The sequence below is a fragment of the Anopheles bellator genome, chromosome X (assembly GCF_943735745.2).
Source record: "Anopheles bellator chromosome X, idAnoBellAS_SP24_06.2, whole genome shotgun sequence".
Classification (NCBI taxonomy): Eukaryota; Metazoa; Arthropoda; class Insecta; order Diptera; family Culicidae; genus Anopheles; species Anopheles bellator.
Genome location: NC_071287.1, coordinates 1,583,916 through 1,611,673, shown reverse-complemented (window position 1 = coordinate 1,611,673; position 27,758 = coordinate 1,583,916). Strand labels below are relative to the sequence as shown.

Here is a 27,758-nt window from a genome sequence, read left to right as displayed (position 1 = left end):
TTGAACATTTGTATAATTGGTCACATTATAAGTATATCTCTTTTTGGCTCTTTTAAGATATTGAATGTTAGTTCTACGGTTCTAAGAACACACAGTATGGCGATTAAATGACATTGTGATTTCCTATATTGGCACAGCCATTTCCTGCCTGTGGTTGATTTGAGCGGCGCGAAACAAAGTGCAGCTGAAGTTTGAAGTTTGAAGTTTTCAGCTTTTCACATCTAATTCCTTCGCTCCTTGCTCGGTGTAGATTCGTGTAGCAACTACAGTAGATTTAGTTAATTAAAAGCAATAATTACGTGATCTTTCATATATGCAGAATTAATTGCGAGAAACACGATATGAATTGACTAGATATTTTTCTGTTTGTCAGCTTGAAAAATGGCAAAAACCTTGAAATGTTCTAATCTAATCCATCGAGATCGTCAAACGGTCACAAATTTGAATGGTGATAAAACCAATGATATTGACAAAAATAGTTGACAAAAGTGGAGCTGCAGTCGACTAAATATTCCAGGATAATGAAAACGAAGGCCGTGTTCATCGTATCAAAGCTGGTGGCCATCAAAAACACCAAAACGAGTGGATAAACGTATAGTGAATTTCTTTACCAGCTACCCTTTTCAATATCCACCAAAAATATTCAACGAAAGCCAAAACCGGAAGGTACACAAGTTCCTTCACTACAGGTCATCCAAGGTAGTACTTATGAAGCAGGCAAATCTGGCCTTATTTCGAAACAGTTAAAGAACATAAGTAAGCCAATTTGAAAATGGAATGGTACTTCGACAAGCTGGAAAACCAACGGTGCTCTGGACGGTGGTATGACTGAAGCACAGTTACGAGGATTTGAACTTTCTCCTATCTGCGATCTCTAAATCAACATTATAAAGTAAATTACTACAGCAATATGGTGCCGGTATGCATCGTTTCCACGAAGCTTACAAGTGGGTGGCTTTTCCTGGTCATGGTGACTCGAAAGTTGGCCAAAAAATGAAGAAAGAAAAAATCATTTTTGATGGAACAAGTCTCATTAGGGAAGATTTCGCCCTATAACAAAGTAATGTGGCAACTCATATGGCACAATTTGTCATGCCTTGGGAATGATGATATTAATGTTTAAGGCTATTCACAGCATTGTCCAGACCAGCCAACCATTGAAGAGTATGTGGGAATCGATCAACCTTGGGGCATCTAAGAAGATCTCACTTTATTTAATAGAATTAGCGTAAATAGTTTAAACAATCTGGTGAATAAAAATACCTGACGACTGTAGCGAGGAAACCACTCTGTTTGGCAATGTTGTCTAAACAGTGGCGTGAATTGCGAAAACTATACTTTGTTTCGCCTCAGTGGAATTCAGCTTGTTCTAGATATGTATGGCTAGAGTGTTTCATTTGCATCGATGATCCCTAAAAATGACACAGAAAATATTATTTACACGAGCCGAGCCGACACGAACCAACTTTGTTTCGCTAGCTACCTACACAGATGTATATATACCCTATATTAGATATAAATATATCTATACATATGTATTGTATATATATGTATTACACAAACATCGACATAGTAATGCTAATCACAGAATGGGATTGAACCTTGCACCATGGGTAAAGAAACGAAATAAATACAGCATATATCATTTACCTACTGTAACGTGAAAGAACCAATCCTTTTACAATCACATTAAAAGATATTTGCAACCTGAAACACCTTAAAACCAGTCTTGGAGCCTTACGAAGGATATATTTGGGAAAACATGTTTCACTAAACTAACGAGATGGAAAGAGAATGAAAAAGTCGACGAAAAAGCAGACGTCTGTACAATGTAACGCAATGTATATCACAATGTAGCGTGGCAAAATTCCATAATGTAGCATTCACCCTATACGAACAACAGCAGAATAAAATGAAAAACTGTACAACCCAACGAACAACCAACGTACCAATAATCAACCCATCAAAACCCCGTTTGAACAACGACACTATAACAATGGCAGTTACCAAAAGATGAACAGTCTGTCCGCCTACACACGACGATTCGATGCAGTGTACTAACAAATGCACTGCATCCCTATATATATATGGTTGGCTGGATATATAGCAAGCTATACTATATATTCAGCGTACCTTTCGGCCCTCCCTAAACACCTCACGATCCTCGGGTGATTATTTCACCGGCAGAAGGAAAACCATTGAAAACAACCTTCCATTTGCATTTCCATTTCAGTTTCGACAGCTCTTTCACCAGGGCAAACTCATAAAGTTCATCCATCAGTTCAACTTTGCGAGTTCGTTCATACAAAACATGCGTAGCGTAATGAATTTTCGGGATAAAGGCGGTCGGTGAACAATTTATCCTAACTCCACCCAAGGACCCTAACCTTATGCCAAAGCTGTGAATATGCTCCGGATGGACGTAGTAAAAATTGAAAGAGCCGCAGCAGAGTTTGTAGCGAGTATAGTCGGCTGCTAAGCGAGCCGGCAGTTATAGGATCCCAAGCACACACGCCATTACCATTTTCTGAAACCACTGACGACAGTTCGAACACAGTGCATTCCACTTGACATTAGGCAAGCAGTAACCCAACGCAATTCACGAAGCGATCTGATAGTAGCAGCATAGTATTTTATTTTACCGCCAAACACCATTTAGAGAAGGAAACCGAAAAGCGAACCACAACGACGACAACCACCTACTCACAACGACCGGGGATGGCAGCTAGCGGAAGTTTCAGTAGCCAGAGGCAGCAGGCAGCTACTCGGCAGTGGAAGAGAAAGTACCACGGCCGTGACAATCTAAGAGTCCGAAACTCTCTAGTCCGTAGTAGAGAGAGAGAGAGTCCCTGCAGCATGTGCGATCGTCGATACGAACGATCGATGGAACGATCAGACAACGAGAAACGGCGCAACGGTTGGTTACGCGCACTGACTGCAACCGCCTTTTGAACGGACAAACAGAGTGAGAATTAAAAGTAAACGAGAGATAGAAGCAGGGGCAACGAAAGCGGAAAAGAGAGAGAGAGAGAGAGAGAGAGAGAGAGAGAGAGAGAGAGAGAGAAACATTCCACTAAGCGCGCACCGGAAGAAGAGGTTACTAGCGGCCCAGTGGAGCTGGCCACCATCCATTATTCCCATTATTAGTGGGCGATATAGTTAGGGTAGGTTAGTTTAGGCTTCGCCTAGGTACCTACTGTACCTCCTCCTCGTTTACCTCTCTACACATCTCTACACATCCACCGCAACAACACCCCCTATACTACTACTGCGCAGTGCTCAAAATGTGTGCGTGTCTGATCGTATCAGTAAAACAAAAATGTTAGTAATCCGATTTGTCTTTTAATTCTTGTATCTTTATAATAAATGGACGTAGAACGTATGTACCTGTTAAAAATATCGCTAAGAGTCTTTTGGCCAACTAGCTTCCTATCGGTGGAAAAGGTTTTTTTTGTTTTTCTTTTGTATTATAGAAACTTTGAGCTATAGTGGCCTAACATTCGTCTCTCTAAAACCGGTGAAAAAGGGTGTTGTAACTACGATATCCTCCTCAAGCGAATTTCGTGATGTGTTGTGTGTTCCGATTTTTGGAGAAGCAAAATATGTAACGTGTCAGGTTCGGGGGGCTGGCAGAATACTCGAGCTGGCCACTTGATTCGTGAAGCAAACGCCTTGACTTTCTCGCGCTGACGACGACGGATATCAACCGTCAGGAGCGCGCAGGGTGTTTGATGAGCTCGACGGCTATTTTTAGAACCGCACGCGCAGCGCCACTCAGCGGCGAAGGCAGGCAGGCAGGCTGGCAGGTGGGCACCAGACGTGTCCCAGGTTAGCCCCAAGTTTTCTCTCGCGCATAAACCGGGGGGGAAAATGTTAAATTTGGCCCACTCGGCTCGGCGGCTGCGTTATTGCTTCGCAAGATGAATGTGTGCTTCTTTTTCTTGGTGGTCCTCTGGTCCTCCGCTTCGCCCAGCCAGCTAGACTAGTGGTACGGCACGGTAATTTTGGGACGATCCATCCAGTTGTACGAAAACATTTCACTCGATTGCAAATCCGAACGGACGGTGTACAGCAGTGAACACTCGATTTGCTTTTTTCTTTCTCTCTCTCCCTCCCTCTCTCTCTCTCTCTCTCTCTCGCTGGTTCTCTTCCACCCTCTTGCTTGAATCGATCGACTGTCTCTTTCGCCGATGCCTAGGCTTAGTCTGGACCGCGGAGTGAAACTGCTTGTAGGTATTTTTCACGATCAACGACCTTCACCCACCATCATCATCAGTCAGCAATCAAACGCGAGTCACCGAATCGGGATCCAACGAGCCGCCACTACGACTATGTGCAGCGATCACGGGCCCGCAGCCTAGTACTGGAATACTGAAAAGCGACCTGCACCGAACCGAACCGACTAAACTGCCGGCGAGCCCCAAAGGGATGGCGACCGTGTACAAGCTAGGCATGTGGGGCGCTCTCCTGTTGGCCCTGCTGCTGACCGTGCTGGTCGGCGAGGAGACCGCGGCCTTCCGGCTGCGCGATCACACTTCGGAAGAGGATGACCGGAGTGTGCATACGGGCGCGGGTGCGCTGAACCGACGGATCTTCGCGCTTGGCCGGGGAGAACGTGCCAAACCGAAGTCCTGGTCGCGCCTGCCAAAAGATGAGTACGATGACGACGATGACGGCGACGATGATGATGAGGACGAGAATGGTGGTGACAACGAATACGAGCAGGTAGCGATCCGTCGAGCGGCGGAAAAACGATTTGGGTTCGCCGGTCGCCGAGAACCCCCTACCGGGAGTGGTGCTGCGAAACGACGGGAGAACGTCCGCTGGCGGTTGGAGAAAGACGACGTTTACAAGCGTCCCGCTGACGACGGTGACGACGGTGACGATGCAGAGAACGATGGTGACGACAATGATTCTGAGGGCGAACCCGAGGTTAGAACTATTTTTAATCTGTACGGATGGCTTGGATCGGCAAAGGGTAGCGATCGAACAACACCGGATTCCGATAGCGACGACGATCGCAAATCGCGGGCCAAGGCCACGGCCACGCCAAGTAAACAGCAGCGAAGCCCGAAGGTGCCAGCCGATGACGGCGGATTGCTCGGGTCTATCAGAGGGTTTCTGGAGGCAGCCAAGACAAGAACCTCGGCCATCAGCTTCGATGCGAGTGTGTTGAACTGGATCGAAAAGTTTACCAACACACCGGCGGATCAGGACACCGGAGACGAACCGGAGGGTAGCACGCTCGTCGATCGGCTCCGTAGCTGGTTCCAGCAGTCGGGCTCCCACGTACCAGGGAAAGACCGCCAGGAGTCTGGTGCCGGTGAGCAGAAGAAGAAGCCGAAACTCAAGCAGGACTCCGCTTTCGTGCAGCTGCTGAACGAGAGCCCACTGACGTCGCTGTTCAGCAGCGACGAGCTACCGGTGGAGGCCCCGATCGATGCGGCACCCAAGACCCCACCCAAGGCCCTGCCGCAGGCTCGGTCGAAAGTGGTGAAGGAGCGGATCGCGATATCGCCGGAAGACTTCCAGCAGCTCCTGCTGCGGGTGCCCTCGTTCGTGCCCGACTACTCGCTGGTCGGCAACCGGGAGTGCCAGCGGCAGGGCCAGATTTTCGAGCGCCAGCTGCGAGGCAAACGGCTCTGGGCCCTCAAGATGATCGACGCGAGCGCCAAGCTGGGCTCGGGGTTGCTGCAGGGTAACGCGCACCAGCTCGGTGACTACGACCTGTGCACGGGCATCTCAACCAAGGTGCAGGTTTCCGGTAGCGAACAGGTGCGCATCCGCGGGAAGTACTGCCTGGCACATATCGACGTCGTCGCGGAAGACGACGAGCTGCAGCTCCCGGTCCATCTGCTGCACGGCCGTGGCTTCATTCGCAGCACCCTGAACGATGTACCGTAAAACGCCAAAGACTCTCCAGAGGCCCCGGTGATTCTGATGCACTCCTCTTTTTTTCCCCCCTTGCAGCCGAATCACTTTCTGCCACGGTTCACCACGATCAACTGGGGTATCTGCCTGCCGGCTGCCTGTACCTTCGAGGACGCGGCCGGCATCGTCAAGAACTTTGTCGGGCCGTACAACTCGACCGGCATCAAGGTGTTCCTGGAGCTCGAGGAGGGCAACTGTCACGTACGTCAGACGCGCAGCCGGATGCTGCTGGTCCGGGAGAATTGGAAGCTGATGATGGCTATGTAAGTACGGTCCCGGTCGACCTGTCGGCCTTGTGTGACGCCCGTCTCCTCCCGCAGTGGTTTCTACACGTTCGTGGTGGTCGTAACGGTTGTGGCTACGCTGAACGACTACGAGATCTTCATCAAAATAGACCCGTTGGCGTCCGAGCAGCAGCCGACGAACGTGCTGCACCAAATGTTGATGGCGTTTTCGCTCAAAAAAACCCTCCGCCAGATCTTGGGTGGCGTACCGGAAGGCTACGAGCAAACGGGAGAGAGCCGACCGACGTTCGCGTGCCTGTACGGGCTGAAGGGTGTCGCCAGTGTGGCGCTCTTCTTCGCCCTCCGCCTGGTGCCGCTCGGGTTCCAGCCGTTCACGAACCGGAACGAGTTCACCGAGAGCTTCAACGCACCCTGGAGTGTGGCCGTCCGGGTGCTAATGCTCTACGCCGACCTCTACCTGGTGGTCAGCGGGTTCTTGGCGGCGCACCACATGATGCACGAGTACCGGACGCGCAGTCGGCTGGCGTGGTTCAAGCGCCTCGTGGGTCGGTACCTTAGGTGGGTCCAGCTACCGTATCCTTTTTTGTGAGCATCTCAATCTAAAGCGAGGCGTTTCCGTTTCGCACCTAGACTAACCTTCCCGCTGGTGCCGGTGCTGGCATTCTACGCCCTCATCTGGGAACACCTGGGCAGCGGTCCTCAGTGGGGCGATGTCGTGGTCAAGAACGCCAATCTGTGCAAACACAACTACCACACCAATCTGCTGTTCATTCACAACTGGTACCCGATCGAGGAAACGGTGAGTGCCGGAGTTGCCTCCTGTTGTATCCGAGAGTCCTAACCTATCACCTTCACCAATTCGCAGTGTGCCCCTCACACCTTCCAGCTAGCGATTGAGATGCAGCTGAGCGTGCTGGCACCGTTTCTGATGATTGTGCTCACCAAGAACCGGTTCTACGGGATGATCGCCTACGTGCTGTTGCACTGCCTGTCGACCGCGATCCGGTTCTCGAGCACCGTGGAGGACCGCCTGGTGCCGTACGTTTTCCACGGTGTGCGCCTCACGCAGCTCTACCGTACGCTGAACCTATCGCTGACCGAAACCCTGCACCGAATCACTCCGTACCTGACCGGCTTCGGGCTTGGCTGTTTGCTGCAGGAGACGCAAGACGCCCAGTCGAGACACCAGGAACGTGGTATCCGGTGGAGTGGCTGGTTAGGTGCCGGCGTCGCACTCCTCTGGTGCTTACTGTCACCCCTCGACATCGTTCGCAACGACTTCCAGTACGAGCCGTTGGAAGCGGCCCAGTATGCAGCCCTCGCACCGCTCGCTTGGTCACTGGGCATCTGCTGGGTCATCTTCTACTGCATCACCGAGGACTCCAGTGCACTAAATCGGCTGCTAAGCTCGCGCCCACTAGTACTGCTGGGTCACCTCTCGTACTCGCTCTCACTCGTCCAGTTTCTGGTGTTCTTTTACTTCGTCGGCACGACCCGCGGTAGCGAGGTGTTTAGCCTCGGGACCTACATCAACCGTACCGAGCTGTGCCTTCTGGTCGGGGCCGCTCTCTCCATTGCGCTCCTGTTCGACCTGCCGATCCAGAACGTGAAACGCTTCCTCGATGCAGCCGGCGTGCTAGATTCCTTCGAAAACGTCGAACCGGTCGAGGTTAAGCCAACCGAGGCCGCGGTCAGTCCGAGTGGCGACGAAGAAGAATATTCCCAAAAATCGGCTTCCGCAACAGACGCTGCAGTGTCGGCACCGGCAGAGAAAAACGAACCGGAACTACCAGCGAACGCCGACGAGGAAGAAATGGAAGACTTTTGGGCGCAGAGTAGTGCCCAAGAGGATCGGGCCAATGGTTCCCAGCCAACGAAACCGGAGACCGAACCAGTACCGGAACGGGGCGAGACAATCGACCTGCAGCAAGCGCTAGAGGAAGACTACTACGAGGAGGAGCAGGAGGAGGAGGAAGAGGAAGAAGAAGAGGCAGAGATTGACGAAGAGAAAGAGGTCAAACGAAGACCGACAACGAACGGGCGGGAATGGTCCCGCACGTGGGATCTGTTGGACGACTAACTAACGACCTCGTTGGTCGCTAAAATCGAACTAAACGCAGGTAAATATAAGGGTGTACAAAAGGACCCACGTTTGGACGGGCGCATCTTATGTCATTCGTCGCTTGAATGCACTGAACGATAAAATCTCTTGTTTAAATATTAACGAACGCCTGTCGATCCGTTCGGAATGATAAAGACTATACGTGAGTAGCGTTCGATCAAGCTTGTGCCACTAGTTAACAGAGGGCAGCACAGGCGGGCCAGGAATTCAGAACTCGAGGCATGAGCGACTCTGTCAGTGCTGATAACGAACCAAAACAAACGCCAGAGTGAATCACCTTTTTTGAAAAAGATTCACAACGCTCCCTAAGTTGCTGCCCCATTACTCTCAACAGGCGGGGTGTTTAGTTACGATGGTTGGCTAGCATATTAACAATCGCAACTAACACTTCCAGTTTTCCGCAATGATAGAAATAAAATCAATAAACAATTCGTAAGAGAGAAAAACACTCTCACCAAATCCGAAAATCGAACAAATTAATCAATGATCAAATGATTAATGCTGAATATCAGTCAACAAACTAATTGTCTGTTGTTTGCCCCGCAAAAGCAAATTCCTTTTCTACATGTTGAAACTCACACTCACGCGCTGGTTTCATTCAATATATTGAGGCCATTTGGAAAGATATTGCCGCGGGCTGTATCGTAGCGTAGTTGAGTAATTCTAAGGCGATTCTAGAAGAAAGCTTACATCACTTTCTGGCTGGAACTGGCGCCATGCCTGCCGCTGTCGGAACAGACGAACCGGGAAAAGGCCCACAACTGTAGCCACGTCCCCCTCGACCAACAGCGTGGTGCCTTCGGGCAAACCGAGCACCGGTGCGGCGTGATGCTCGTGAAACTCGAGGATGCGATCGTCACGCGTCTCACCGAGATGCGTGCTTCCTTCCACCGGTGCCAGGTAGTGTGGATTGATGTTGAACGGCACCAGTCCAAGCGCCTCAAAGGTCGGCGGATACACGATTGGCATATCGTTGGTCGTATGAATGCTCCGTGTCGCCACGTTAGTCCCGGCCGAGGAGCCCATGTACGGTGTGCCGTGTCGCAGCACCTGCTCACGTATCGCTGGTACCAACTGATACTCGTAGAGCGTCTTTAGCAGCAGAAACGTATTCCCGCCCCCGATGAAGATTGCCTGGGCGTCGCGAACGGCCTGAACCGGATCGGGGAACGTGTGGATACCGTCGCAGTCAAAGTTCCATTTGGCGAGCACTTTAGCCACCGTACTCGTATACGCTTTATGGTTAGTGCGCGCGTACGGAATAAAAAGCACCCGCTCAACTTTATGCCTGGACGGAGGTATGAACGATTGCAGTTACTGGGCGATGTTTACGTTTGCTTACGCCTCTCTCGGTACTCCCTTTTATGCTTACTTGCGCAGAAAAGTGCTCATATCATGCTCCGCATGCATAAGGTAGTCGTAGCCGTGAACGCCGGATGATGACATCAGAAAGAGGTGCCGTTTAACCATTTGCCCTGCAACGTTCATGCTACAAATAAAAAAGGAAACACTTTATGGTTGAGCACTACAACCGTTTCTTTGCCTGGCAACGGTAACCCGGCTTTTCGAAATGCAAATTTCCAACCCTACTCGAAGCGAGATTAATGTACGCTTATCAGCAGCACTATGAGACACTCACCTGTAATATAATCGACAGTTCCACTTCTGTCAATATATTATTGATAGGTTGATTGTTGAAGCTCGAGTGTTTCGCCAAGGGACCTACAATATTCACCTTCAGACAACGGACACCCCCGTTAAGTTAGGAACTTAATTATGAATCGCCGGACCAACGCGCATGAGCAATACTTACAATGCTTGATGTTTAAAAAGCAACCGGAATTGGATGGGTGATCTGTTTGTCCGGGGACGCTTAGCAGCGTACTAGCTAAAAGCCTGGAATACGTTGGGAGTTAAGTAGTCATTCAACCACAATGTCTTATCGCTTCGTTTATCGCTTATCGTACGGACGTTATAACTTACTCCGTTAAACAGCGGTACTTCACAAGACCACAACACAGCTGGCCCGAAACTGACGATCCACTGATTGCTCTTGTCTCATAATAAGAAACCACCGAAACCCCCAAAACATACTAGATTGTCATTGCGTTTGGTAGGGTTGCTTCGTTACTGCACCCTGCCGTAATACGGTTATACGTCCAAGTTGAACTTCAAAGCATAACTAGTTTAACGGACTTTTTCAAGTCACAACGCCCTTTACTGTAACAATGAAATAATATGACGAAAGATGGCGCAGAACTTAACAAGACTCCAGCTTATTTTCGTCAGTTTTGAATTGAATTTTTATTTCTTTCTTTATCGTCATACATTCGCATTGTTCGTCTTCCATGTAGTGTTTTGCTCTGTTTTGCTTTGTTTTTATAATTGCTACAAGTTCAACTGTAATGCTCTTCGATCAACTTCGTCTACGAATTACTCATCCCTTGGTTTCATCTTTCAATTCTCGGGATCACCAATTTGTTTTCTCGGGCACAGCACACAAGAAGGATTGTAAACCTTTCCATAGTGTGTATTGTGCAGGAATATGACCACGAACATGAAACACTGTCATAGTTGCTTTATTTGAATTCATGTTTTTTTTTTTCATTTCTCTCCCCACTACATTGCTGCATTCTAATACATTGCTTTTGGGTAGTTGAAACGAATCGGGATTACTTTTTCTCTGTCTGTGCTGGGCGCTCCTCCTCTTAAACGATAGTTCTTAATTTCTGTTTTTACAAATGTAAGACCACATTTGAGTGATCGTTCGTGTTGCGTCCGAAGCTTTTCTTATGTGTCCAAAGATCATATCGTATATGTTTGTGTGTGTTAAATAATTATCTTAATTGGGCTTTTTCTTTAAAGCAACCAGCTTTCGTAAATTAAGTTGCATGTTTATTCTCTATGTACATAACACGCAAAATTTCGTCAGATGGATAGATCCCATCTATTTTTCTATGCTATGTAGTCGTAATGCATGGCTTTCTTTTTTCTGGTTTCCGGAAAAGTTTTTTTTCCTTGCTATCTCGTTGTACAGTTGATCAATGGTAAATTCTTAGTATTGTTGCGTGAGACAAATAGAGTGAATATACTGTAATATGTCTGTCTGTGTATGTGTGTATGTGACTGCAAATTATTAGTGCTCGTCTTGCATCCGGAGGTTCTAACCAGATGTACAGATGTACTAGGTGTAGAAGTTGAAATTGTCAGGATGATGTTGTAGATGTTACTAACAAAGTATTTCTTTTCCATTTGGTATTAAAGTTCAAAAATATGTTATTGCCATTCTGCAGACCTGACGCCATCAGATTATCACCTTCTGGCTTCAATGGGACATGCCTTTCAGAGCATCATTACGCCAAACATTAAGATGTCGAGAAATGGGTTAAGGAATAGTTTTTGACGAAAAAAGGTTTCGTTGGAGTAAACAGTTTGCCGGAGAGTGGTGAAATGTGTAGCATCTAACAGGGATCACTTCGAATGTACCAATATTTTACCCTACGCCTGAAAGTGATCTGTTTCCTTGATCTAAAAATCCGAACAATATTAACTTTTACACCTGGTATAGTACGTTGCCCGCATCCTTCTACATACCTTTGGCATGCGTGTTTGTTGTTCGTATGTATGTCGGTATAATGTTTTACGGTAGTCCTATGGATGGTAGTCTCGATCGATTGCATTTTAAAAATATCGTTTTTTAGCATGGCGCACATCGTTACAAGCTACAGCGTTTGTAGTGTATCGTTCCGATTTGTATGTTTTTTTTTGTTTTCCTTAAATCATGGAACTTAAACACTAGTCCTGGAACTCGAATTTAGCTCGGCGAATTATCTAACGTTACTGTTGAACTAAAAACAGCGCTATGATTGGTTGTAGTTGCCACATAAAAAACAACACAGACATTTTCTTGTAAATATTTAACGTTCACAAATGTGTCGTTGGAACCTAAAATAAACTGTTTCTGGTCGACCCTTCCTTACTGTGTCGTGATGATACGCACGCGTCTTGCTAAACCGGCAAAGGCATCCTCTGTCAGTATCGTGTTTCCATAAAGTCTGACCACAGCGCCGCGCACAACTTTCAATGTCATTTTCCGATACCTTACAGTGCTACACTCACATTTACTGTATGAATCTCGCTCGTTGCATTAATTACTTTAGTATAGCATAGCACATCAAACGCTGCGTTGTATGCAATTTAGCTTTAACTATAATGTTGTATGTAGACTCCCCTTCTCGTCTTAGGGGGATCCTTAAATTAATATACTTCTGCTCTACTATACTAAACAGTGTTCAATTTCTCAATTCTCAGGATCAATTCAATTCCTTACAGTTGATTCTCGGGTCTCAGTTTTCTCGTTCCTTAAACATCTTCCCAGCTAGGCCTCGATCATTCAAATATTTACATTTCATTAAATGGGGGACAATATGCTGCACAAGAACTCCCTCCCATGTGGCCTTGTGTGCGCGCGTTTCTCGTACCTACGTCCGCGAACGATTTAAATTGTTTTTACACACAACCCTCTTTTCTGCACATGTAAAACGCGTATTGCAACTACTAAAAACACACACCCCGTACATGAATATATTGCCAGCCGAACACCGCCCCTCACTTAGTCCCCATGGAATCGCACTATTTTAGTTCAGCAGTAGCATATGTGAACGAGCCGACATGGGGCACCCGCGAGGAAACAACGGTAAGGAGTCAGGTCATACAAGAGTTCACCTTTACTCAAAATAGGCGAATGTTTTCGAAAAATTAAAAACAAGGAAAGCAGTAAATTTTAATTACAAAGCAATAAAAACTGAAGAGCAGAGCGGTTTTCACAGAAGACCGTAATGTACGTTTCAGGGGCCATCATTCTTTCTTTCTTTCTTTCTTTCTCTCCTTCTTTCTTTCTTTCTTTCTTTCTTTCTTTCTTTCTTTCTTTCTTTCTTCTTTCTTCCTTTCTTTCTTTCTTTCTCTTTTCTCTCTCTCTCTCTCTCTCTTTTCTCTCTCTCTCTATCTATCTCTTTCATTCTCTCTCTATTTCTCTTTTCTCTTTTATTTCTTTGTTTTTCCTCTAGTAGTGCGAACGGATGTAAACGGCTGGAATCTTTACCGAAAAACTCAATCAAACTCTCGATAAGTTCGCGTTCTTACGAAATGCTACCACTAAACAGCTTCAACTTCGAGCGCCACAGGTCCACATGTTCGGAGTAAACGTTCTTGAGCACGCTCTTCTCGCGGTCAGCTTTTTTTATTTTGTTTAAAATAATTATCTCACATGACTAACTAAGGGAGATCAAAATGAGTTATTTTTGATTGGTGTGTTTAATAATGATTACAAAAACGAAAACACGATGAATTTAAAAGAGAATAAAAAATACAAACACACACACCTTTAGCAATTGACACATAGGTGTACAAACACACACTGCAATTTTCCTCATCCCCGTTATACTACCTGGCCGCTTGTTGTTCTACGACCTTCCACTAAACACAACCTTATGACCGCAAGCGTTAAGAAAAAATCACTGTGACAATATGAACAAGGGGAGATTCCATCACCTCTTGTGTATATATTGTTAGGATTAAACGCCTAAATTAACACAAACTGCAAAACAGCGCACGTTGGCATTTCCGACAGTTTCCGACTTTTGTTGAGCTCGAAATTCATTGGTCGGGTTTCTTAAAACAACAATCATTAAAACTCCGCAAACTTTGTCTATGAAGTAAGAACTGCTCGAACTGCTTGCAAAGAACTGCTTATCAATACCGATTCGTCCGTAGAGCATTCGTCCTCGACACATAAATTTACTAACAGTAGGTTGTATAATAAGTTTTTACGTTCGAGGATGGGATGGAGGAAAGAGGATGTTTTTCTTCTTCAAACCAGGTCTTTTGTCACTAATTTTCACTAATTTCAATGGTTGTTTGTCTGTCTGTCTGTACCCCTTTTTCTCCAAAACTACTGAACCAATCCGCTTGAGATTTTGCACAGCGTAGTTTTCGGCAGGCAGGGTTTTAACGGTGAGGAATTGTTCTGGTGAATGTTTGAAACCCCTTTCCTCTTTACAAAGGAGGGCTCCCATACAAAATCTAAGCTCATTTAGCTGAAGCCACACGAAGCGTAAAAACTAGCGTAAAATTATTTTGTAATGCCAAATCGTTTACGCTTCGTGTGGCAGCAAAAATATAAAAACAAAATGTCAAAAGTATTTACATTCGTGTTTTTGGTCCGAGAAAACAGAAATAGAAGAGAAATAAATTGATTCTGAATATTTTTTTTCTGTTTTTTTCGATTTTGTTGCTACACCAACAAATAAGAACTTATATTATCCTCTGTGTGTAAACAAAGCGTTTACTAACGGGTTCTGTGGTCGGATTTGTGGTTGGTTGTGCATAAACGTTTTGACAGAAGCGCAGCAGTTTGGCATTAAACTGAAATGCCAAAAACATTACGTTACACTTCGTCTGGGCCTTCGTCTGGGCCGAGAAATGGGAATGAAATGAGGCGTGGCGAAGCTCGCAGGGACCTGCTAGTTCATTTATAAATCTCCTTTGCTTTTAAACCTTCCAAAAATAAAAATAAAGTCACTGCACGATATTTGATTTTTCTCATTGTAAAAAATACTGTGACATGCCGATACTAAATGACTTGTAAAAAAAAAATTTAGTGACCGATTGAAATGAAACTTCACATGAAACGTTCATTTGAAGATTGTACCAATATAACCAACAAAATTAGGCTCATAGCTGCGCCCTTTGGAATCGAACGTCAAAACTTAGTATACAACCAAGTAGTATTGTACCACAGCATTCGTCCTCGACACATAAATTTACTAATAGTATTGTACCACAGCTCGAAAGCGACAAAAAATATCAATTGGTGATAATACGGCTCTATGACTGATGTAACAGATAAGAAAAGAAGTTTCATACCGATACATTTATGCCGCACGATGATAGAAAAACCAGCTTCCTATCAAAACTGATGTTAACACCAAAAGCAACAAATCAAATCAAACTTTCCTAACAAAAAGCTCAAAACAACGAAAAGATGGTGCAAGTCTGATGCAGTGCTGCAATGTTTGATTACAAAAAGAAATAGAAAACCTGCTGACGTCTAGGGCACCTGGTTGGTTGAACTAACTTTCTGGACTAACTTTCTGGAACCACCCATCTCCACCTGCTTGAACTAACTTTCTGGAACCACCTAATTTATTCATAGCCAGATAGCAACGTTACCAAATGGGGCGCTGAAAACGAAAAAAGGCAAAAGTGAGGAAATCTGAAACTGCTCAGCAGCTTCTTAGTTTCACATCCAGCACATTGCACAAAACACATTCGTTTGCTTCACGAAATGAAATATGAGAGGCGCACCTCAACACACAAGCATCCCGATCATCCCGCAGATGCGTCGTCTGTTCAGCTCTGATGAGTCGGAAAGGAGATTTGACTTTGACGAAAACTTCCTCAATGTACGCCGTCGTCATCGGCGTGTTAGGGATAGCGTCCTTTGTCCTACATACACCGTGACGTATACTTTCATGGTTTGCGGACTTTTCCTTACTAGAATCGCTTTAGCTGCTGTATGGCGCCTTTCACCTACATATTTATGGATTCTATTGTGACAGTACTTGTTATTATGCACCGGATGCATACCACTTTCCAATGCTGACTCTAGCCGCCAAATGTTGACTTTAGCCGACAGTTGCCAGTGTACCGCTTGCTTCCTCATGTGTATATAGGCACTGTTTGTTATTTTACTTAATTTTACGTCTAGTTCAAGAACAGTTCAACGCAGTCTCCCTTCGCGTCTTGCTGTCGTCGTTTGCGTGAGTATCTTAACTGCCAGACAAACACTATTAGCTTAAACTAAAATAAGAAATGCGAACGGGTTAGAAGGGGGCATGGATGGTGGTCCTAACAGTCCTCAGAGTGTTTCGTAGCGGTTGTCACGATCGCGATCATGGCTGCGTAATCGTTCACATCGCCCCCTTCGCCAAGCAGTTCTTGTTTGACGCACTTCCCCATTTGGTGTGGCCGCGACTCCTCGGCGAAGCACGATGGGCGAGGAGCACCAGCACCATCACCAAGGTCGTTGGTCGTTTCTGCAGCCATGACCGTTGAGACCTGGTGCAGATGGTCTGGTTCAACGACGGGCTCAACTACAACTCCCGGCTTCTCGAGTAGGGCACCGGTGGTCGGCACAACCCCTGCAATGCCCAGCGTGGCAACCACAGCCGGCGCCGGTGGCGGCGGTGGCGGCGCCGGGGGAGAACAGGCGGCCGTAGGCTGGGGATAAAGTGTCTCCATCTGAATGTCGATCACTGGCAAGAACAGGGTGGTGGTGGTAGCGCTAGTAGTAGTTGTAGTAGCGTTGTTGCAAGCAGTATCGTTCAGTACGTTGTTTGTGTTGCTGAGAATGGCGCTGCTCGTGTTACTGCTGTCTTCCCTCTCCTTATAGCTATTATTGTTGTAACTACTGCTAACAATAGGACTATGATTATTTAACATACTGCTGACAATGGTCTGGTCCGCGTAGGGGCTGCCGGAGTCTAGCTATTCCTTCACCAGCCGGTAGATGTGGTGCTGGGCACCGTGCTCCGAGGTAGACACTTCGAACACGAATGCCACACACAGCAGTGTTTCCTCCGTATCCTTGTTGGATATAACCTGGATAGAGCAAAGGCAAAAAGGGTGGTTACGATCCGCGTCCACCGTATTCGCCGGTGGGAGCACGTGCGCACAACCCTTACCTGGAGGATGGTGAAGTTTTCGAGCACACTGTTCATCATGTACTTCTCCGGAAGGTGCTTGAGCTTGTTGATGAAGTTGATCATGTAGTCGCACATGGGCGACCGACTGATGCGGTACACGTAACGCCCGTTCTCGACACGGGAATATTCCGTTTCCACCTTCTCCACCACTTGCTTGCCGAACGAGCAAACTTTCGTCGAGCAGGTGATCACCATATTGTCGTTGCTTTCGTAGCTGGAAGTAGAGATTATAGAGCGAATGATTAGAGAATGAAAACTTGAACCGCGAGGGGGGGAGCTGTGAAGAATTTTCCAGAACTTCTAACAGCAGGTACTCACTGACTACTGACACCGTAGAACGCGCCAGCATCATTCGCGATGTTGGTGTTCAGGTCGGCCCAGAACTTCACGAGGAAGAATGCATTGCTTGGCCCTTTCTCGTAGAGCTCCTTCAAACCACCTGACTTCTGCGGGAACTTATCGTAAATCTCCTTCACTTCGACCGACTCCAACAGCGGGTGGGCCGGCGTATCGGCTATGTGCACAAACAGGTGCTTGTGATACTGCAAGCAAGCAAGCAGACGTTAGCCCAACCTGTTGCTGGTAACCCAGCAACTACTCTTTACTCACATTATCTTCCACGCGCAGCTCCAGGTATGCACTGTACTCCACCAGACGGAACTTGTGCGTCGCGATCGCCCGTCCTTCCCAGGGATGCGCTGGCTGTAGAGCGCTCTCTGACACCGTGGTCGCGGTTTTTATCGGGTAGCCGGGTTGCGCGAATGGCTTCACGTCCTGGGATGTGCTCGGCTGCAACCCTGGCTGCCAGAATTGCTGCCAAAGGCCATACGGACGACACAAATAGTAGTGGTTGTGATTAGATTGAACAGTTCATCGTTTTCAAACGTTGTGGGTTTTAGTCTAGACTGTGTCACGAAAACCGGCGACAGCCACAGGACGATCGCGACCTTGGCATCACGAAGCGATTTAGACATTCCGGGTCTGTTTCGGTGTGCTTCTTATATTGGTAGTCCTCAACCAACTCTTTTAACACGGTTAGAGAAGCATGCACCGAGTGAACACGGGTGAAAAATAATTAAGAACTTAGTGTTATAACGAAGGGAAGTAGAGGGCGTAGTGTTATAACACTACCGGCGCCTCTCTCTCTCTCTCTCTCCTTCGAAGCTCTCCTCTCCGAAGCTATACAGTACATCAATCTGGCAATGAACGGTTGCGGTTCACAGAAAACACAAACTGAGCGAATTACGCAAATCAGCTGCTGCTTTTAGCTATTAGCTTGTGCGTAGTATGAAGTAATGGTAGTACAGTGTACTTTGACGCGCACACGATGCCCTACAACAAATGCGATGCCGATGGCCAGTCGCATCGAGATATCTAACAAAAAAAACCGTGGCCGCAGAATTAGTGCTGACGGCGCAGCGCAGTGGCTGCTCCTTGAGGGCGCGCTATATTATGCAGAAGCCGGCAATCTCGAGCGAGCAACTCATACATCAAGATCTTCGCTTACACTAACGGTACCCTGTAGGGGCTGGTGGTGGTGGTGATGGAGGTGATGGTTTTGGTGATGCTGGTTGTACGGAAGGTGGTGGTAAGAAGGATTGGCTGGGGTAAGGCGAACGCCTTTGGACGCCGTCATCGTGACGATCTGGGCACTGCTCATAGGAATCGCGATGTCAGGTGCCGGGAAAATTTTATCCTTGACACCGCCCACCATCGAGTGATCCTAGACCGGGCCGCGGATAGTACATGTGAAAACGGGGTAAAATAATGAAAATAACACAGACAAGTGGACGCTGTCTAGGACGACTACCACACAAAGGACGTTTCACTAAAAAAGCCAGAAGTATTCAGAGTTTACTTGTGGTATGTTTTCTCAACACTAAACGAGCTTTAACGGAACCATCATAGGCGTGTCACACACAAGCTTTCTGTGAGCTGCGGGTATGCAAATTGGGTCAAACAACAATTCTCATTCTTAATCCTAGACAGTTGGCAGTTCGTGCGTCACACGTCGTACGTCACACGTCGTACTTACCACTTTCATTTTAGCCTGAAACTCACGCAGCTTCCGTCTGGCTAATACTTGTATGTGTGAGCTGACCTGTTTCCGAGTTCTCGTTTTGCCAGTACGGAGTTTAATGTAGCGGGCTATCAGTTCATTACGACCTACAAATAAGGAGGGAGAAAGAAAACCAATAAGGTTATCACCTTGGTCGTGCATATTGGCTGTAAGGACGGTTGAGTCCGCCGGTTATTTATTTTTTTTTTTCAAGAAAAACCGAATGAAACGAAAGCTTGGTCAAAGCTTTGCTTTTCTTTTCTCGAAGCATATTTTGATGCTCGGAGGCAAAAGAGCCTTTTTTTGCACTCTTGTGAGTACTTGCTACTTACCATACATTTTTCCCTCCTCCGAGAGGATGATCTTCCGGCGGCCACACGGCGGGTAGATGGCAAGCGCTTCCTGGAAGCTCTGTTCGATGTCCGGGCTCCATACGCCTTCGGCGTCAGCCGACGAGAGGTCCTGTTCGTCCTAACACCAACGTTAGATAGGGAAAGGGAAAGGAGGACGATGTGATAAATGAAGGTGGGAAGATGGGCGACAGAAGGGTTTGTGGGAGTAGAAACAAAATGGTCACGGATGATGAATGCTACTGATCATAGGAAAACAGAGAGACTACTGTGAAGCATATCTCTATGGTAAACAGAGCGCATCAACACAACATCAACATCCCGCCATATCACGACGGCTTCGCTAGACTTGTGGAGGCAGGTCCTCGTTCGCAACCGAAAATCAACCGAGAAGCCTTGGTAAGGATGGTGGGAGTGTGTGTTGCTGCGTTGTTGTTTACCATACTAGAGGTAGGTGGTGACCTTCCGCAGTCCGCAGCCAAGGTTGTTTCAACTTACGTCCTAAAGGAACAAAAATGAGAAAATAGAAAGAGAAATAGATAACTTGTGGAATATAAACAAACAAACACACATAGTCTTAAGGCCAGGCCAGTCTTAAGGGTTGGAAGGGCGAGTTCCTTCCCCGCAGAACTCCCCCGCAAGGTGGAGTCCGATAAAAGTCAGTTGCCCATTAGCACCGGTGCACCTCGCCTACAAAAAGTCCGGGCGATGGGTTTTCTGTTCGTTATATAACAATTGTGTATTGTGTTTCACGCACAATGGCAAAGTATTAGGTGTTTGAATTAATTCTTTCCATTTTTATTTTACATTTGTGACCTAACTACAGCAACAAAACGTATGACTAATTTGATGAAAGTATTGACTACCTTAATGAAAGTATGAGATTGTGCATCTCATCTGTAGGAGCCATCCCCTCAGAGACCTATTTTTCAATACTTTCATAGGAAGTCAACCGCTGTGCCGCCAAATCGTTACTCATGTAACGGAACAAATACTATTCCGAAAGAACAACATCTGATGAATACAGCGGGGTGGGTTAACAATTCCCATCCGGCATTTTCGAAATAGGTTTTGACGTTTCTTTACAGTCGCACAAGCGGAAATTCGCAAATGGTTTTCCTTCTTTCAATGTCTCTTTTTTTCAATTCATGTGGAACACATAAAACATTTTTCTAATCATTTCCACGGCACTCAGGCGATGGGAAACTGTCGTGTGGTCAACTCCTAACATTTCTGCAAGTTCTTTTTGCATGTGACATGCATTTCGATCGAGTAATGCTACCAATTCTTCATCATCAACCTTTTTTTTATTGTGGGTTCAACCTTTGGGTTCAAAAATGGTTTACATGGGTTTTGTTTACACTTCAACAAACAAACCTATACTGCGTTAGATGCGTAATGACAGTAGCTATCAAACACATATTTCATAATAAAAATATTTAGTGAATAAAGCCATCTATTGTAAAACGGAAGGAATTAATTCAAACACCTAATACAAACTTTAGAATAAATAAAATTCATTAAAATCTTAATTTTTCATGCGTGTTATTTAGTTTTAGTTTTTGTTTTTTTTAAACTACAAAATGGATGACGCTGTATTTAAACAAATGCAATTCCGCACATTGGCAGCACGTGTTGCGTGTTGTTTACATCGTAAATTGTTATTTGATGAACAAAAAAGACACGACTAGGTATTTAGGCAAGATGCGGTGGTATTAGTAGGCAACGGACATTCGGCCGGGCCACTGTGAGCGCGTGACTCACGCGTTCGTAGCGGTCCTTGGCGAGAGAGGACTTCGAGGTCCTTTAAATCTCGGAGACAATGAGCGTGACCTGTCGATGATTTCCTGTGTAGGGTGTTGGATGCTAGTACTTACGTCACTCATGTCGCCGACGTCCAAATGCTTGCCGCCTTCGACGCCCGAGCCGTTGGTGTCGTCCGGGACCAACGAGCCGGCCGTTGGTCCTGGACCCATCTGTGTCCACCGTGCCGTAATGGTGCTGGCTCCCAATCCGCTATCTGCCAATGAGTAAACGAACGGGGTGCAAAGTTAGTCGCTAGTAACTGGTTGGCAACCATCGTGTAGCCCTGTGGTCCTGAGCTTTCTAGACGACGGAAGCCTCGCCATGGTGTCGAACCGTTAATGTTATGAGTGCCCGATAAACAATTTAAGATGCTATAAACAAATGTACGCAAATTGGTGTGATTTATGTTTTTTAAAAGGATGGAAGATATGTTCCAAAGACTAATACAATTACAGTGTGTCCTGTGTGTCCGTGGGAATTACTCCCAAGAGGCCATCCACCAGACACTTTTGAAAGGTTGCCGAGCCAAGTCAGACCAGACTTTGGTCATGATCTTCTCTAGTTCTCGAAACAAGACCCCCCTCAAAGTTACACACCAAGGAATGTGTAGCAAAAAGTTCAGAACTCTTGTTTAGTTGGCCGCGCGAGTATGACGTACGCTTTGAAGAGAGAGAAAAGATCGGAGGATCGATACATATCCTTCTCGGACCGGAACCGAGCTCTATACAGCAGCAGCAGCAGCAGCAGCAGCATTCTTGCTCATCCGTTCCGTTCCCAAACCTTGATATTTTTCTATCCCATGAAACAGTACCAATCCGCTCCCTGTCTCTCTCTCTCTTTCTTTCTCTCCCTCTCTCTCTCTCTCTCTCTCTCTCTCTCTCTCTCTCATCGTCCTGTCTCTGTATTTCTCGCACAGGACAGCCAGCCAACAGGAACAAAGCAGGGCACTCGGCATTCCATTTCCAACATATTAATTCGACATTCCACATCCTTGACGAAGGAATAGTCCTGCCCCCTCCCCCTGCCTCCCTTCCAACCAGTCTCTCTGCACTTTCTTATCGCTCGAGTATAGGAAACGTCGTTTGCGCCCCTTTTCGAGGGGTGCACTGTACTCTGCAGGATAACGGACTCCGCTTGCTGCCTTGCGGCGCGCATTCCGGACATCCGGAAACGCCCGGAGAGTACTTATTATTATTTTTCTATTTTCTTTTCTGTCACCGGAATGCAAAACACTGCTGATCGGTGTGTTGGTGATTGTGTGTATGTGTGTTGGTGTATAGGTAAAGTAAATTGGCGCATTGCGCGCATCGTACACGGTACCCCTGTCCTCGTGTCCTCTCTTCTGTTTTCCTTTGCGTTTCCTTCGCGTATTTCCCTTCGCTTACGCACGGAACCGTCATAGAGGCAGGTACAGTACACCGCTACGGAGCATTCCACGACAACAGTAGCGAATGACGTCTTTGACGATCGAAAAATGCATAAAATATGAAGCAATAAGATATTAAGGCACGCACCACTTCTAAACTAATTTTGCAATGGCCCACTACGAAAATGGGCACGGCCCTCAGCCCTAAACAGTCCGATCCGTTGTCATGGCCAGTGACAAACAGCATAAAAGGAGGGGGTCGGACCAGAGCACGATATGCTATTGTATAATGCTAATGACGTGTCCGTGTTGTCTTTGCACGTAAATCCCACGTAAAATCGTGTATCGATCAAATCTTTAAATGTTTAGAAGGATTGGAATATGAAAAGAACAAACGGAAAAGGCATGGGTCAGTCCTGGACAACCGATCAACTTAACCCGGCAAAACCAGCTCTATTCGGCAAAAAGCAAGGATGTGTGGGACCAGAAAGGTGTGGTGTCACACAAGCTCCTAACACCGGATGGAACAGTTATTACAGATCGTTACCGATATAAAGTAAATTTGAAGCACTGATCGAAATTCACTCAACGGAAAACAACCAAAAAGGAGCCAGAAGACACGGAAAGGTCATTTTGCTCCACGACAACCTGCGGCTGATAAATACGGCCCGGTCCGTTCTTCTAAGATTTAAAAAAAACCTACGCCTGCACACAAAGCAAAACTGGTTCTAGATACAATCCAATCTCGTGGCTGGGAGCTGCTACCCCAGCAGCTCCAGACTTGGCCACTTCCATTTAATTTCATCTACTTTTCTTTTTCAAATCTCTACTTTGTTCGGAACCAACTGCGGGGGATCAGCTACTCTATCCATCACTAGCAACTACTACTCCACAAGCACACATTAACGCAAATAATAATAAATAATACGAAAAATAAAGTGTCATAAATAAATGGATAGATGATGAAATCGGGCAAAAAGCATTTACTATAATAGGTGTATTTGGTACTATCGTCTTAAATTAATTGTTTTATGGTTTTACTCATTTAATTATCGGTGAGGTGTTTCTAAATGTTTTTGAACGTTCTGCTACCATTCTGAATTTAAACACTACTAATTGGAATCACACCGTTAAAGGGGCACAACAGGTAAAGTAATCAAAAAACCAAACAAGAAAAACCGGCCGTTTCTCTCAAAATCTGATTCGAGCTTGATGTTGAGGACACTAGACACTGGCACTGGCAAAATTGTCCAGAGAAGGGTTGAATTTGACCGAAGGCAACCACCGGCCAACATAAGCAACGTCCATGGACTCGGCTGGATTAGTAGCATGCCGTATTGTCGATTTATTAGACTATCACAACCTTTGTCACAGATGATGTGGGGTATTTATTTTGTGATTTAGATCTGGAAAAATCTGCAAAAGATACGGCCAGCCACCGCATGCCGGGTTTTTAACGACTAAAAAAACAGATCAGTATTTATTAGCTCTTATGTGCCCTTTCAGGCGGGACTGTCGCCAGACTTAACTTCGCCCGACAAGGACGAGCCTACATCCGCTTGCGCTTGGGCTGGAAAACAACGCGCGTGGAAACCACATCGAACAGTGAAAACATCCTGTGCTACTCAGGTCGCTTCACTGTTCTCGACGGTGAAGACATCCTGTGGCTGCTCAGGTTGCCTCACCGACCTCCATGACGATGAAGACATCATGTGGCTGCTCAGGTCGCTTCACCGTCTTCCCTCTCCGTATTGATCGATTAGGCGATCGATCTGAGACTTAGTTAGTACTGGCCGTGTACTATCCAGGGACCACCACGAGGAGGTGTCCAGTAGGTACTTACTAAACGCTTAGGTTCGGTTCGGCCTCATGGCGCCGCTTTGGTAACTTCACAACAAACCTGACCGAAGGCGGCGAAGTCTCCCCTACCCTTGGGAACCGATGATGTGGGGTATTGCAAAGCAATTTGTTCGGGATCTACCCATTTTGTTAATTGTTTAGTCGCCTATCTGACTGGTAAGAATCCTCCTCTCACTATGTGATTATTATGCTGGAAGCGAGAAATAGTGTGTTGTAGGCCGAATTATGACTCTTTAAATGCAGACCGCAAAAGTGTGTTAAAACAGCAACCAATTCGTGAAGAAGCGTCAGCTCAGCGCTGAGATGCAATAAACCAGTCGATTGCACGTGTGTGTGCGTGTATCGCGACGAGGGCAAGAAGAACTGGCCGCGAAGATGGCGACTTCCCTTAGTGCGAAAGAGAAGCAGACAATCGAAGGGTACTTCCAGCTTTTGAATCCTCTGTTTCGCAGATCGTGAGAGCGAAAGGCGCCAGCGTGAGCAATCTCACCTCGCTATATTGCAAACATGAGTGGCAAATCTATTCGGGCGCGGTGCAAAAGCTCCGCTTTTTATTCGGACTCAACTAATGAGTTCCTTTCAGTTGAGCGCACTATGACGACACCGTTGTACGTTTTGTTTTGCAAAAACAAATGCTAAAAACTTCACTGCGCTTGGCGTGTCACTAACTATCGGCACCGTGGTGGGATAGATTTTTACTGTTTTAGCGTTGTTCTACTTTTGCAAGCCCCAACCATAGAGAGAGAGAGAGATACATTAAAAACAATCAGAAAAAGAATCATGTACTCTTAGTGTGGCCGTCACCGGCTATGGTTGATTTAGGAGAGAATCATGTAAACAAAAACAACAAAATAGGTCGCGTTCTGACACGCCACGCAGCAAATAAACACGAATGGCTCAGAATATTACTATCCACTCAGTAAACTTTCTACAGCCGCACCCACGTTTATAACGTATCTTCCCACCCGTCTTTTCTATTCAACTTCTGGTTTGGGGACTTTTATAAGTAAGAAAAATCATTAATAAACCCATCTAGTTGGATTGAATTTGTTTGATTTCTAGCTTTTTTTCGACCAAATACGATACAGGCACTGTCAAGTATCTATAGCCACACCTAATAAAATGATCAATATGTGTATTTTTTTTCAAGTCTCCTTATTTATTGTGAGGTTTATAGTCAGTTGGCTTTCCTGATCGCTGAATGACTTGGAAAACTCTGTTTGTAATACTGTTAACCACGTTTTTCAAAAATTTTGGGTCCATTTGTTCCCAAGCTTCCAAAATAGATAACTTAATAGAGTTGTATTGCTTCATCAATAGAGCTGTATTGCTTCCAATCGGTATAAAATTGTCCAACCAATATTCCCCATGGGTAGCAAACCATCTTCTAGTCATCAAACTGGTGGGAATGCTAGCATTATCTTGTTGAAAACCCTTTTTTTTCGTCTGTGGGCAGCTGTAAACGGGATCAGGCACTCTTCTAGAATTTGGGCACTCTTCTAGAATCGTTAGAGTCCATTTTAACAGGATGTAAAAGCCAGATTGAGCAAAACCCAAGCCACGGCATCAGAGATCCTCCTCCAAAATTACGGGAGGAGAAGTACTCCGGATCTTTGCGTAAATCTCGCTAGTAGTCTGTTAAACCGTCGGGCCCATCCAAATTTAACATTTTTTCATCAGAAAAGATCACCTAACCTCATCGACATCTTGGATTTTTTTAGAGTATGCTGCACAGTTGTATACCGTTTAGGATTCTTTAAGTAATTACGGATCACTTTATCGTGTCTCTTAATTCTTCGAGCCATTTCTCGAATCGCTACACCCTCCAGCCTATATGCCTCTATCAATCCGTTTTCTTTTTCACTTAAAACACTTCCTTTTGGCATATTTAAGAATTTTACTTGGAAAACTCGTTACGAACACTACTCTCGGAAGCAAAATTCAAAGTGCGGCTATAGAAAGTTGACAGTCACGAAATTGACGTATACTAATTTTAACAAATGCTGCACACACACTATCATACTATTATTTGATTTTTTACCAAAAAATCACACTGAAATTGTAATTTTTTCAAAAAATACGTTGCAAACATGGCGAAGTGCGTAAAGCTTGGGTGCGGCTATAGAAAGTTGACTGAGTGTATAAAAAGATACACCTTAGGGCGAACGATGCGGCATTCTTCTTTCTAATGTTATCCATTTGCTGCCGATTGGTTAATATATGTATGTGTTTCAATCTTATTGGTGACGGTGGTCTCCTGGAACCGGTTTTAGTTTTAGGATCAAAGAAAGATCGTTACATTTTAAACTAAACTCGACCCCAGCTCAAACAGTTCAATTTCTATAATACATTCTTCTTTCCATTTGCTTAAAAAATGAAATACATGGAGTAATCACGTGTAAAACTATCGTTGAGGGATTGCAAATTGAGGGTTGCGTTTGAGTTCCTGTGTGATTGTGGCAACTGGACACAAATCACAACATTTATAGAGTTAGATATTTTGTTTACTATGGAGTTGACTATACTAATAACCAAAATCATAAGTCGTAAGTTCAACGTTGCCTATAGACGCCCAAAACGGTTTTTGCGCAATCATTTCTTCGACAGTTCTCCGACGGCACCTTCTCGTGAATGGTGACTACGAAAAGATAAATTACAAAGGTTAAGTGTACCTTTAACACACCACCAATAGTTGGGGCAGAAAAGCGTACGAAGATTCTCTTCAGTTGAAAAGGGGAAGATTGTTGCACGAACAAAACGAAAGGCCACCTTGTAAAAATTAATAGTTAATCGGTAATTTTTGACAGCTGCTTCTGACAACTGTTTAATAGATAAAAAAAGTGTCCTATCCTTTAAACTAATGTTGCGTGCGTCCATTTTCACTGCCTGTTGTCAACATTTTTCGCCTGTCGTGCTGAAAGGTGAGTAATATTATTTACCTAGAAAAAGCTGATGTTTGTCCGGCTGCAGCTTATAATCGGCTCCTGCGTCACTCTTCATGCGCGAGAGTATTGGTGACAACAATGTGACTTGATGATGATTTTGATTTTTTGTTGGTTTTTCTAATTTGGTGGCTGTTTGGTTGTTGTCATTTGAGAGACTTTGAGCATGAAGTTTCTTTCATCTCTTTGTCTTTGATTTGGTTTCAGGTTCAGACCAAGTTTAAAAAGCTCTGGTTCTCTCTCTGTTTCTAGCTCTCTTTCTTCTTCTCTGCCTTCCTGTGTTGCTTGCTCTTTCGCTCTCTTTCTCGCTGC

General features: G+C 45.7%; 3 protein-coding genes across 3 annotated transcripts; 1 reads left to right on the top strand and 2 right to left on the bottom strand.

The window, feature by feature from the left end:
• Positions 1–4,428: 4,428 nt before the first annotated feature.
• Positions 4,429–8,709, top strand: LOC131213248 (nose resistant to fluoxetine protein 6-like). The gene is made up of 5 exons (XM_058207256.1): positions 4,429–5,895; positions 5,971–6,194; positions 6,252–6,734; positions 6,807–6,975; positions 7,042–8,709. Exons 1-5 carry the CDS (start codon positions 4,429–4,431, stop codon positions 8,254–8,256), a joined length of 3,558 nt encoding a protein of 1,185 aa, XP_058063239.1. The 3' UTR covers positions 8,257–8,709.
• A 177-nt stretch (positions 8,710–8,886) lies between these two features.
• Positions 8,887–10,353, bottom strand: LOC131213630 (probable alpha-aspartyl dipeptidase). The gene is made up of 5 exons (XM_058207710.1): positions 10,282–10,353; positions 10,112–10,194; positions 9,938–10,033; positions 9,671–9,787; positions 8,887–9,586 (listed from the first exon to the last, which is right to left on the bottom strand). Exons 4-5 carry the CDS (start codon positions 9,784–9,786, stop codon positions 8,962–8,964), a joined length of 741 nt encoding a protein of 246 aa, XP_058063693.1. The 5' UTR covers position 9,787; positions 9,938–10,033; positions 10,112–10,194; positions 10,282–10,353; the 3' UTR covers positions 8,887–8,961.
• Positions 10,354–10,827: 474 nt separating this feature from the next.
• On the bottom strand, positions 10,828–27,544 carry LOC131213877 (protein scalloped). Its single transcript, XM_058208085.1, has 8 exons — positions 27,444–27,544; positions 21,350–21,492; positions 19,455–19,593; positions 19,099–19,229; positions 17,673–17,876; positions 17,382–17,605; positions 17,043–17,277; positions 10,828–16,959 (listed from the first exon to the last, which is right to left on the bottom strand). Exons 1-8 carry the CDS (start codon positions 27,502–27,504, stop codon positions 16,846–16,848), a joined length of 1,251 nt encoding a protein of 416 aa, XP_058064068.1. The 5' UTR covers positions 27,505–27,544; the 3' UTR covers positions 10,828–16,845.
• Positions 27,545–27,758: the final 214 nt, after the last annotated feature.